The 12,102-nt window shown below is 40.6% G+C and overlaps 1 protein-coding gene across 3 annotated transcripts in view; it reads right to left on the bottom strand.

Annotated features, from left to right (window-relative positions):
* Positions 1 to 12,102, bottom strand: part of UNC5C (unc-5 netrin receptor C) — a 257,370-nt gene that overhangs the window by 87,187 nt on the left and 158,081 nt on the right. For all 3 annotated transcript variants that reach the window (XM_050338645.1, XM_050338646.1, XM_050338647.1), the window contains exon 2: positions 9,977 to 10,198. In XM_050338645.1, coding sequence (XP_050194602.1) covers positions 9,977 to 10,198 — 222 coding nt within the window. The remainder of the gene's footprint in view (positions 1 to 9,976; positions 10,199 to 12,102) is intronic.

Here is a 12,102-nt window from a genome sequence, read left to right as displayed (position 1 = left end):
GATGCAATGACACAGTTCAGTGGCTGGTGCAGCTATTGTGGGATCAAGGACAGTCTCAATGTGACACAAGGGGTCACTCGGGAGCCTTCCTCAGCAGTTGTTTTCCTATTTTTTCAGTCCACCATGTGCAGAAATGGCAGGCTGGGGGAGAAGTTTTAGATCCCCACTGTTTTTTGCCGGTGCTGTTCTGCATGCTGGGGGTGGCATTTCACAGCTGACTTACATATCTTAGAAAAAAAAAAAAAAAGCTAAAAGGAAAAGAAGAAAAAGGCAAGCAGCTACTTTTTAAAGCAGCTTTGTCCAGTGCACTGTCAAGTGAAGTGACTTTTTCCAGACAGAGCTGAAGCTCTGGGAATTTACTGTCTGCTCTGCCATCCAGCGTGATTTCAGGGCTGTGCCTGAAAGGCTAATAAATGTGATCTTGGTTTGGAAGTGAATCCCAAAGTCAAAACATCAGCTCCTGAACACCAGGACGTTATTCTTAGTTTGTAGCAAACAAAAGAATCATTGCAGGAAGGCGTGCAAAAAGGCAGCCTGGTGCTCACAAAGCCATTTGGTGTGTACGTCTTTCTGGATGCAGCACAGTTCATGATACTCATCAGCTAGAGCAAAGCACCAGGGATGTAAGCAAGTTCCTCTGCAGATCCATGTGACTTTGACTTAAAAAAAGACCTTTCAATTATGTAAGCAAATGCTGTCAATAATATCCCTGTAATTATTGCTGCTTCCTCTTGAAATTTTTTTCTAGGTACCCACTACTCTGTGTTCCAGTACAGATTTCCACCTTAGTTGAAAAACAAAAGCATTAAAACTAAACCCCAAAGCAAGCCTGATCCACTTCTAGGCATCACTGTTCTTCAGGGCTGGCAGTCCTTACTCCTCTTCAGAGGAGGGCATGGCAATTGACCCAGGTGCAGCATCAGCACTCATTACAGAAACATCATTACACATGACACTAGGAAGCCAAAACCTACAATCAAGCAGCCAAGATCCTCTCTGAAATAAAAACCTGGGAGCAAATAATAGAAGAAGCTGCAACAGCCTGAAGATCAGTATTCAGGGGGTAGAAGAGACAAAGAAGAGTCTGACAAAAGGCCTCCTTTCTGCTCTCACAATCAAAATATGAAGAGGGACGAGAAGTTATGAGGAACTCTGAAAGGCATCCCATTAAAACCTGTGGAGAAAGAGCTGTATATAACCTCGTAGGTGAATGGCAGTCCTGCTGCTACCTACTGCATCATGCTGCTCATTTATGTACAAAACACAAATGCATGGAAATGACAAAATGAATACAAGCAATGAACCTGTAAAGGCAGCACAAAATTAAATCCTGTATGGGTCAGAACTGCATGTGACAGCCACCTCTCTTTTCCTTACACTTTAGTGATGGTTTGGTACCCTACCAGCATAGCGAAAAAACCTCATTAAATCTGATCTATGTGCAAAGGTTGCTACATACAAATGTTTTTGTGGGTTTTTTTTGGTTGTTGGTGGGGGGAATTTGTGTGTTGGTTGTTTGGTTGGTTGTTTGGTTCATTTTTGTTGTTTTTGTGGTTTGGGGTTTGTTTCTGTTTGTGTTGTTGTTTTTTATTTTGTTTGGGGTTTTTATAAGAAAAAAAAATATAGAGGAAAGTATCTTTCCAATGTAGTTTTAAGCAATAGGAATTCTCCTTCAGATAACGATTTCATCGCCTAACAAGCTGATAGAGAAAAATATGGAAGATGCCACTCAGGTAACTGAGATACAAGGGCAGGCATCAAGGGAGTCTGGAAACAACACTTAAATGTCTTGCACAGTCACCAAGACTCCAATGTGTCTAAACAGTGTTAGACTACAGCCAGACCATCTGGCTGCATCAGACTATAACTTGTTTGCATAGAAGATAAAGTAAAGTATACATTTGACCTTTCATTTTCATGAATATTTTCAGGTATTTTTGCAAAGAAACTACAGATATACTACTCATTCTAGTCCTACTAGTCCTACTCATTCTCACATTTAATTAACTGAAAAAGCTACATTCATACAATGCAAGTGTTCCTGTCAGGGTGCTATTGACTGCAGCACCGTTTTATGACAGCATACAAGATCTTTGCTGTGCTCTTCTTTTCTGACATGTTCTTCTTTTCCACCATTACTGTATCAAAAAAACATTTGTTTTTCATTTAGGTCAGTGGGCGCAGGATAGAGACTAAGCTTTGGGACTCACTTCCGAATCAAGATCACATTTATTAGCCTTTCAGCAATCGGACCACCCTCACAACGGGGGTTCCAGATCCCACACAAAGGGCATTCGGCTCCAAAGGAGCCAGGGGACATGGATGGAAAAAGGAAGCATTGCTGTGCAAAGCTGTGGCTAGTCTGAAGCTGTGGTGGGTGGACTGATGTCAGAGGATGTCTTTTGGGGAATTAATGGGATTACGAGTGTGTAACAAAGGGTTCAATGAAGGAACAACTTGCTGGAGATAAGATGTAGGCTGGAAGTATTCAGGGGGCTATCCTCAAATGCTTCAGATGAATGCACTAGGCATCCATATTCCTCGTCTAATTATTTTAAATAACTTTATTTCCTGTCTCAGATTTGTTTTTCTAGAAGCCCACAGGAAACCTCCAGGACAATTACATGAACAGCTGCAGATAGGAAGTTAATGCTGCAGTAAGACATGAATAAATATCCTAAAGCTTTTATCTTTTGGTCCCAAAGCACTTTGCAGAGGTAAATAACAGAGACATTGAGTGACTTGCACAGACACATGGTGAATGCAAAGAAAATCTAGAATAGGCAAATGACCCTTCCCATGGGCCCATCATTACTCAGTGGAAGAGCATGAGAGGGATTAACTTGCAGGAAGAGTATCTCTCTCTGCACTCCCTGTTAGCATCCCTGAGTACCCTGAAGGATGGAGCAAGTGCCAAGGCTGGGAGACCCTGCTTTGGTCAGCTTAGCAGCAGGAGGGCAGAGGGTCTGACATGTCCACAGCTGCAGTCTGCAATGGTAGCTGGGACACACCCCCACAGGGAACGGGCAGCATTAGCAGGACAGGCAGGTCTTAACTGATGTGAACACAAAATCACAGAATCATAGAATCAACTGCGTTGGAAAAGACCTCCGAGATCATCAAGTCAAAAAGAAGGTGTCTAGGTCTAAGAGCTGGAAGCAGCCTTCCACAAAGACTTAGATGGACAAAAACCCCACATACAACAGTTTAATTAAATAAGAAATTAATGATATGTTAATGCACATATTGTAAGTGAATACTAAGTAGCATCTAAACTCAAAACCCTCAAGTCTTTTGCAGGCATCTATACAAAAACGTAAGTTCCCTGGGTTTGAGGGGTAGTTTGGTATTGGCTATAGGATTTGCCTCCAGCATCAAGTATCTGGTCCAATGGTCTTATTTTGTATGTATAAGGTTATTTCCCTTCTTTAGGTATGTGCTGACTTTAGCAATTTCTCCACTCACTTCAACAAAAAAATTCCACTATTTTAAATGAATATTCTATAAAATGGTGACTGTCTCCCTCTCTGTGTGTTTCTTTCGATGCTTCCAAAATGGCTATTTTTTCTGTCCAAATATGCTAATTACTCAACACAAAAGTGCAAACTTTGTCTGCTTGCAAAAATTTTCTGCAGAAGCTTTGTTGTTGGGTGTTCCCCTGATCTGTGTGTGCTGGAAACTGTGTTACCAGCAGCTGATTTTGAAGATGCAAACTGTGAGAAGAGAGAACATCTCTTGCAGCAGTGATGGGCACAGGGCTCCTCTTCCCCAGGAGAGCTACCTGTTAGGCCCCAGGGAGTGACAGGTAGAAGGAAGATGGTCCAAGTGGCAGCAAAAAATGGCTGCAACTTAAATGTCAAGTAGGAAAAAGCCATGAGTTTCTTCATATATTTTATGTAAGTAAACAGCCTGTATTTCCCCAGTTCTTTGGAGAAACAGAGTTGTGCGCTTCTTTCTGCACCAGTTGCAGCCTTTCACACCATACACATAAGCATATTTCACTCCCATCATCCTTACAAAGAGGGGACAGACTTTAAATTACAAAAGAAAATGGACTGTAGTATCAATTCTAACTCACATCTCAAAACTATTAATAGGAGCATTTGGGAAGACACATATTTAAATTTCCTTGAAATGAACTGGGTTAGGGCAGAGTATGGAAAGAGCAGAGCTAAAACCTGGCAATATGTTGCTGAGAAATAATTATTTTGTATACGGGTACTTGATGTTTGTAATGGATTTGATCCAATGATAAACGGAAAATAAAATTACTTGTGACAACAGTGGAATGAAAACAATCCTTATTTATGATGTGTGGTTACCCTTACTAACATAACCCCAAGGTATATTCTATCCCAGAGAGTCAAAATATTGTAGGCTAAGTATAAGTGCAGAATTCAGCATCATATGTCATATATTTAGTGAAGTTAATAGGGACAGTGGCCACATTTGTTCAGAAAAACAGCTTTTTTCCTTATCTTTTGGATCCTTCAAAAATAATACAGAGAATCAGGAGGCTATAGCAATTCAAGAAGCAAAAAGAGATTAAGGAAGAAAGATGTGCAGAGAAGGAAAACAGCAATAAGGAAAGGAAGATTTATGGGTCAGAGAAAACAAGTAAAACATATTCCCTCCACACTTCTCTCCCTGACCTGTGCTTCCCTGGGGACTGGGGGCACTTGAACTTTGTATTTGGGCTACCAAAAGAAGTTCTTCAACACTGTTATTCAAAGAAGTGCTATACTAATAAACAAGGGCCTTTCTTATTTACAAAAAATACTAAGACAAATGAACACAACTTCTCAAAATAAGAGGCTGTATGATGATCTTTGCTGTACAGTCAGAAATCCCAGCTTAAACAATGGCTGTGACTTTTGTCATTAGGGCAATGCAGCCTTCTAAAATGTGGTGTCACAAACATCAAAATAAATGGCTTTCATGAGATGTACACAGATGAGAGGAAGACAAAGCGGCAGAGCATTTTGTGCTGGAAGTGATTTCCCTGCCTCTATACATGGTGCCAGAAGAGCAGAGACAGTCACTGAGAATGTTTCCCCACTGCTGTCGTGGCTGCAGCATCTTGTAAGAGATGTTTTAAAGGCAAAAGGGCAGATGTCAATCTTTGATCTTTCTGTTGAGAAGATGATCTATTAAAGACTTAGCTAGCTGGGTACCTACTCCCTCGACAGGCTGCCAAACTCATTGCTTAAGGTAACAAACTCCTATTTGCCAGATCAATGCTGACCCTACGTCAAAAGCTCGGTCTCCTTTTGTCAAATCTGCAAGTCATCCAAAAATACTTTATTAACAGGGAAAGGTAACAGTGGGAGGTAAGCACTGGAATCACAGTGGTGGCTATGTGAAGAAACTGAAAGAAAGAAGTCTGAGATTTTGGTCTGAAAAGAAGTGCATATTTTTCCATTTCAGTGCAGTTTGATAAACCCTCTTAATCAGACAAAAATCTTATTTTGAGACAGATCCTAACTTTATCATTTTTGCTGATTTGTGAGGAAGGCAGAGAGTTGAAGGGGCAGCTGAAGGGAAAGTCCTTGGAGCAACGTATGCTCCTTGCTGAAGGCTGTATGGCACCAGGGATGCTCCTGGAGGAAATTAGGTCTTTAAGTATGGGAAAAAGAACTTGACTTCGCCTTTTCCTTTTGAGAGCCTGCCTCAGCATACTTTTTCTCTGAGATTGGACAGATGAGCCCATTTCTTTTGCATTAGCTGCAGCTTCAGGCTAGCCTTGAGTCCTTATTCACCCTTGCTGCTATTTGTGACCATGAAGGAGGTCGTCAGCGAACTACCCAAGCCCTCCTCTCCCTATGCATCCCAGCAAAAGAAGACAGACAGTACAGGCAAACAATAATACCAGCTGAATTGCCCAATATGTCTATTTAATTAGCACTTAGAAGAGTCACAAATGTTTTCTCCTTGTTTGAAGGAGAGAGAAGAAGAACATGTCCCTGGCCTTGCAGAGGGCAAGAGGGGGTTAATAGATTGTTCCACCTTAACAGTCATGGAGAAAATAATACAATGCATATCCAAATTTAAAAGAGAAAAAAAAGCTCCAGATTTTTTTCTGTTTTTCTTTGGTACTTCACTGGGATGTAGGGTTTGATTTAGCAGCATTTAATCCCTCTGGACAAATGAAAGGGGTGTAAGACACTGATTTTCTATATACTCCCAATTCTCCTACAACTGCAGAATTGGTGTGTGTGTGTGTCTCGGAAAATATTTCTCTATAAAAAGCACATATGTAAAATAAAATCACAGAATCATAGAACAGTTTTGGTTGGAAGGGATCTCTAAAGTCATCTAGTCCAAACTCCCTTCAGTGAGCAAGGACACCTTCAGCTAGATCAGGTTTCTCAGAGCCCCATTTAGCCCTTCCATGAATGTTTCTAGGGATGGGGCATTTACCACATCTCTGGGCAACTCATTTCAGTGTTTTGCCATCCTCATTATAAAAAAACCTTTTGCCACAGTAATTTTCAGCAGTACGATAATTTGGAAAATGTGCACAAATTGCTCTAACAATTATTGATGCTATTGAACTTCCTGCCCTGTGAAAACAGAATTTTCTTGCCCCCTCCCTCCCCAAAGCATCAGTTCTGCAGTGTTCCTTTTATTTTTGTTGCTGTTATCTTTTATGACAGTCAGTCATAAAATCAAATGTGTTCCCTCAAAACAACTCTCATCTTTGTTTTTTAAAACCAGTGTTCTTATTCTTTTCCAAATTAATGGGAAAATATTCCAGTAAAGACATAAGAAAGACCATGCCCTGCCTTGTATTTCACGTACATAGGAAACAAAAGAGTCAAAGATGTTCACTAGGCATTTCTAATGCAAACATCTGACTTCTTTATGAAAATGCTTAGCCTTTTCCATAAAGCAGAAAAGTTCCAGTGAGTCTGAGGATTAAAAAACAGAATGTAATGATCTTCTGTGTGAAGTAAAGCCTCTAGTTTCTCAGACTCCATCAGGATAAAATATTTTGCAAGGCTCTCTTTTCAGGCCAATTTAATTAAATGAAGTGGTACTAGAACACCCTGTCACTATTACAGTTCCCATCCTTTCCAACCAGAAGGCAACTCCCACAGAGTCCCTGTGTATGTTCTTTACAGCAATGGTCTAACTACTGATTAAAAATATCCCACAGTGCAAAGTGCATACAGCTATTACTCTTATTTTATACCTTCTCCTTGTTACAAAGAAAAAAATACATAGGCAAATTATATAAATATTTATTTTCCCCTCTTAAAAGCTAACCTTCTTAATATATTCAACATTTCTATACAGCAACTCTCTTCAATGAGAACTTGACTGTGCTCTGATTCTATCTCTTGTGCCATTGCTATGCTGTTTTGTCTGGCCTTATCAATGACAGAAACAAATTTGCCTTGTAAGAAGAGTTAATCATCTCTACATAGATTTCATTCCTGGGCACAGGCTCAAAGTCCATGAACACATAATCTTTTGCAAATCAAAACCTATTTCTCTCTTTCATGCATCATTTGCAATCCCAAGATGATGTACTGCTAGCATCACACCTGTATTTTAGTTCACTTTCTTCCCGATTACCCGTCCTTTAGAAAAGAAAGCACAAGTGACCTTTACTTTTTTCCTCTCATATTTTATTGTCTGTTTGCCTTGTTTTCCTTTGCTTTGCTTGTCTACATAAAGAACTGAAAGAGAAAGCCTGGTTCAAAAAAAGCAGTAGAATATCTCCTCAGCATGTTCCTCGTCTTCATAAGGAGGCAGAACAGACCTTGGGAACAGTGGAATACCAGAAAAAAACAAAGCACCTAGTTTTCAGTTGCTGGGATCACACAGCAGACCCAGCAGAAATACTGTGCAACTGAGATCCCTTTGAGCCCCAAGTTATCCTTGTAAAGGCTAGACCTTATCTGGTTTGTGAGCAATATCGCCTGCCTCTCACAAGCCTGAAGGCAGCAGCAGCAGCAGCAGCAGCAGCAGCAGCAGCAGCAGCAGAGGCTTTGACTGCCATCCTTACGTCACCCTTTGAGCAGCTCAGTCATTACTGCTGTGCCCTAAGTTACAACTGCACTAGCTAGTCAAAAATAGCAAAAGAAACCAAAATAGTCTCAAAAGTGATAGAGTCAAAGAGCTTTTGAGTGCAAGCTGCCAAGCCAATACCTCCTTCTTTGGGCACCAGAATGAATTCTCACAGTCACTGTCTCCTGCAATTTTTTTTCTCCAGCTTCATCTGCAGTGAATATATTTTCCTGAGCTTCCATTGCTTTGAAGAAGATAGTATTTTACAGCTACTTTAAATAAATTGTTTACCCATTTCTATAACAATTATGTGCCATGAGCCCCAGATTCTGAGTCTGATTACAGGAAGGTGCACAAACACTGCAGCTGTGACACGCATTAACCAATATTCTGGTAACAACCAGGCTGACTGACAAATTTGGGTTTTGATGACAGCTTCATTTTAACAAGCTATTAGTGTGACTAGGTTTGTGGCTCTTGTGCTAACAATCTGATGTGCACAGCTTTGACATCCTCTTCCCCTCACCCAACTCCAGTAGATTATCTTAATATTTAATTGGATATGGTTTTCATTTGCATATAATTGCTGCTCTTTGTTATGAAAAACATTTGTTCTCTAATATATTCTGATGCATCTGGAATTTTCAAGACTTGTACAATGCAATTTATGGGACCACAAAGTTGTCCCACAATGAGATATGTGAGAAAAAATAATGAGTTTTTCATCTCTAGTGGAACATTTTCATGTTTCTAATGTTAATAAAAGCTTAAAAAATTAACCCTTTCAAACGTGTCCTCCTGTTTGCCCTTTTTCATTGCCTTGGCCTCCCCTTAAGATGTATTAAGTAACACATTTTTTCTGTTTTCCTTGTTTTAGTTTTTCTGCTACAGTCAACTTGTGGAAAAGCCAATTCTTACAAACAAATAAACAGGCCCAAAGTTTAATACAGATTTTTTCTACAGCCTTTCTTCCTACACCCACCTTCTCTTTTTCAAGTGGGAGCATCAAGAAAAGCTTATGCTTTTGATCTCTGTGCAAATAAATGAGCTAAAACAAATAAAACCTGGTTCACAAGAGACTTCCAAAACATCTGGTGGAGTTATTTTTCAAAGTAATTAGACCAAGTGGTGGTGTAATTCCCAAATGAAAGGTATCTTCTTGCTTGGTATCCAGTTATTTCTCAGAGCCATCAAAACAGCAGTAAGTCCTGCTTCTCTCCTTGCATGTGTCTCAGACTCTATTGATTATCAGTCTTCCCAAACACTGCCTTATTACTCGAGTTTTTAAAACTTTTTTTTTTTTTTCCTGATACTATGAGGATCCTGTTTTACTTCCATGAATGTCAGTGGGATTTCCGGTATTAAGTGAGGAATGATGGCAACCTACTGTAGTTCTCCTTCACACAGGCTCTAAGGAGCAGGCAGGAAAGTGTAATGAATAACGGCCAGGTGCTTGCTCTGGATCAATACACTGCTCTAAAGTGTGCCCAGGTGTGCTTTTTCCTTCTTTCTTGCTGAAAGCTGATTAAATTTCTCCTTTTTTTTGTCATATCTCCCCAGGAAAATACCATTCTAGCAACAACCCAGTTGCTCTTTGACACTTTGGGAAGAACGTGGTCTGTGACAACAACACAGTGCAACCACTGTGAATTTGTGACGCTGGGGAAGTGACTAGGGAGTAGAGCTGTCTAAGAAAGCAATTCCATTTTTTCTGTGCATGGTTCTCCTGGTTTTTTTGTTTCAAACTTGGTCAGGGTGCTCTACAATCCTGTTTCACTAACCGACCTAGATGCAGAGACCACCTCTGTGCTATGACAGTCATGTTCTGTAATGCCAGACACAGAATTCACAGCTGTATCAGAAGTAAAGAAAAGTAGCTCCCATATGAAACAGATTACAAAGTGGGCTTGATATTAATGCTTTTTAATTCTCATCCCTTTGTGACATAACACAAACTCACCGGAGGTTTCATCTACTCTCTCGTCCACCACATGGTCCTTCTGATGAACCCACTCGCTGTTGCACTTAAAATAGATCTGTGTGGCTGGACTCGCTTTGCAGTACAGATTCACGGGCTTGTTCTTCACAATGTAAGCCTCCTCGGGTTCGATGAGGAAGTGAGGCAATGGCTCTGGAGGGTCAGATGGAAAAGTTTCCGGAAGTTCATGAAAAAAATCATCATCTGTAAAGAAGGAACAAATAGGACAAATTAAACAACCCAAAATTCAGATGCCAAACACTTGCAAACCCTTCCTGAAAATTTCAAAAGGCGCATAGTTTTTGAATAAAATGTTGTCTTAGGAGCACTTCTAGACTGAGGCTTAAAATGCACTGCTGCTTTTAGACTAGAAGAAATTGTTCTTTACATCCTGAGCTTTCTTTCCTCTACATGATGTGACAGGGATGTGCACATTCACACATCTGGGATTGGTCCTTTGTTATCAGCAGCAGCAATACTAGCAATAAAGCATTATGTTAGCACTTGGGAGAGTTGCCTGCAAAACCGTAAAAAGAAATAATAGAAACTTTTGGAGGCTTCAAGGTCAGACTTTTCAATAGTGACTTATCGCAATGCTTAATCAGGTGCGTGCAATAGCCAGTGCCAGCTGAGGCTGGTACAAATAGGAAATAGCACCTTTAGTTTCAGATGAGCAATCTGAAATCTAAGGGCATAGACTAAGTGCAAGTTCAGTCTGCACCTCTTTGTTCATACTCTGACTCTCATGCTAAGACTGCTGATGAAGGTGCCAAGCTATGCTTTATTTACTTTGTCTGTAGTACATTTGTCTGTACAGTCCTTGCTACAGAGAGGACTTGTGAGCTGGGACATGAGGCAGGGCAGCTTCAAAATGGTGACATTTGGGCCATCATGGACAATTGCTATTGGTACAAAGAACATCTGCACTTCCCTGCTGCTGCTGGTAAGGAACAAAGTCAATGTAAGTAGTCTGGAGAAGGAGGAAAAGAATCTATCACATAGGAGGCAACACTGAAAGTACCTAACATGCATACTTTCCTTTCTCTCTCCCTACCTCTTCACAAACCTTCCTTTACAACCCCTCTGCCCCTTCCTGCAGAAAAAGTCTTCCACATCAGAAAGCACCAAATTCAATGGAGAATAACTCTCTTCCCATCCACCTCCCTACCTGCTGTCAGAGCACAAGAATATGTGAGAGGCTTGCAGAAGCAAAGCGGTGGGGGAGCACCAACTACTGACAGATCCACCACCAGCAAGCTGACAGTCCTGAAAGCCTTATTCAATCTCCCCTTTCTGCCTCCGAAGCAGTTATCATTATACACAGTGACAGACGCTGATCCTGATCAATAAAACACCACAGAACATCAAACTAAAAATACTGCGGAAGGCTGGCTATCTTCTCCCTGCCAGTCTCCAGGAAGACGAAATGTCAGACGGCTACCCCCCACCACCCCGAACCTGAGACATGGCTGCGCAGGCCGTGTCCAGAATTACAAGGGGCATGACTCTCCTTCCCAACAGTGCTTTTCAGAAAGACAAAAAAGGAACAGATGAAGGAGAGAGGGGAAGAAGGTAATACGGTACGCATCCAAGCAGTTATATGACGGTGGACTGTATGTCTTTATCAGTGAGGGGAATGCCCTACACAGCAAGCGATTTTGTGAACCTCCTGAACTATTTACGAACAGAACATATGTTGTTGAACTTTTTTTTTTCTTTTCATTTTTTCCCCCTTCATATTCATTTAAAAATACTCCTGTCCTTCTGAGTGTCTCATTTTACAAGGAATTTCAGGCCTGAATCACTACTGCATCACTCCCTGAGAGTTAATAGAAGTGAACAGGTTCAAAGATGGAAGAAAGGGTCAATAAATAAAATCTGACAATTTTCTAGCAAAGGGAAAATATGTGATACACTATAACAATTCCATTTCCACTTCCAATTAATCATTTACAGATCCTCAAATTAAATTGAATTTTTTATCACTTTCCCATCCTTCCTTCTCTTCCTGTAGTTTCTTTTTCATTGTGACCACACCAGCCTCCTTCTTCTGCAATCACATTTCCTCTCCTCATAAGTTATTTCTTTCTTGCTCCATTTTGCTCCCC

This window comes from Myiozetetes cayanensis, unplaced genomic scaffold, assembly GCF_022539395.1.
Source record: "Myiozetetes cayanensis isolate MyiCay16 unplaced genomic scaffold, myiCay2020 scf7, whole genome shotgun sequence".
NCBI classification, from domain to species: domain Eukaryota; kingdom Metazoa; phylum Chordata; class Aves; order Passeriformes; family Tyrannidae; genus Myiozetetes; species Myiozetetes cayanensis.
This window is presented reverse-complemented; position numbering and strand designations above follow the sequence as displayed.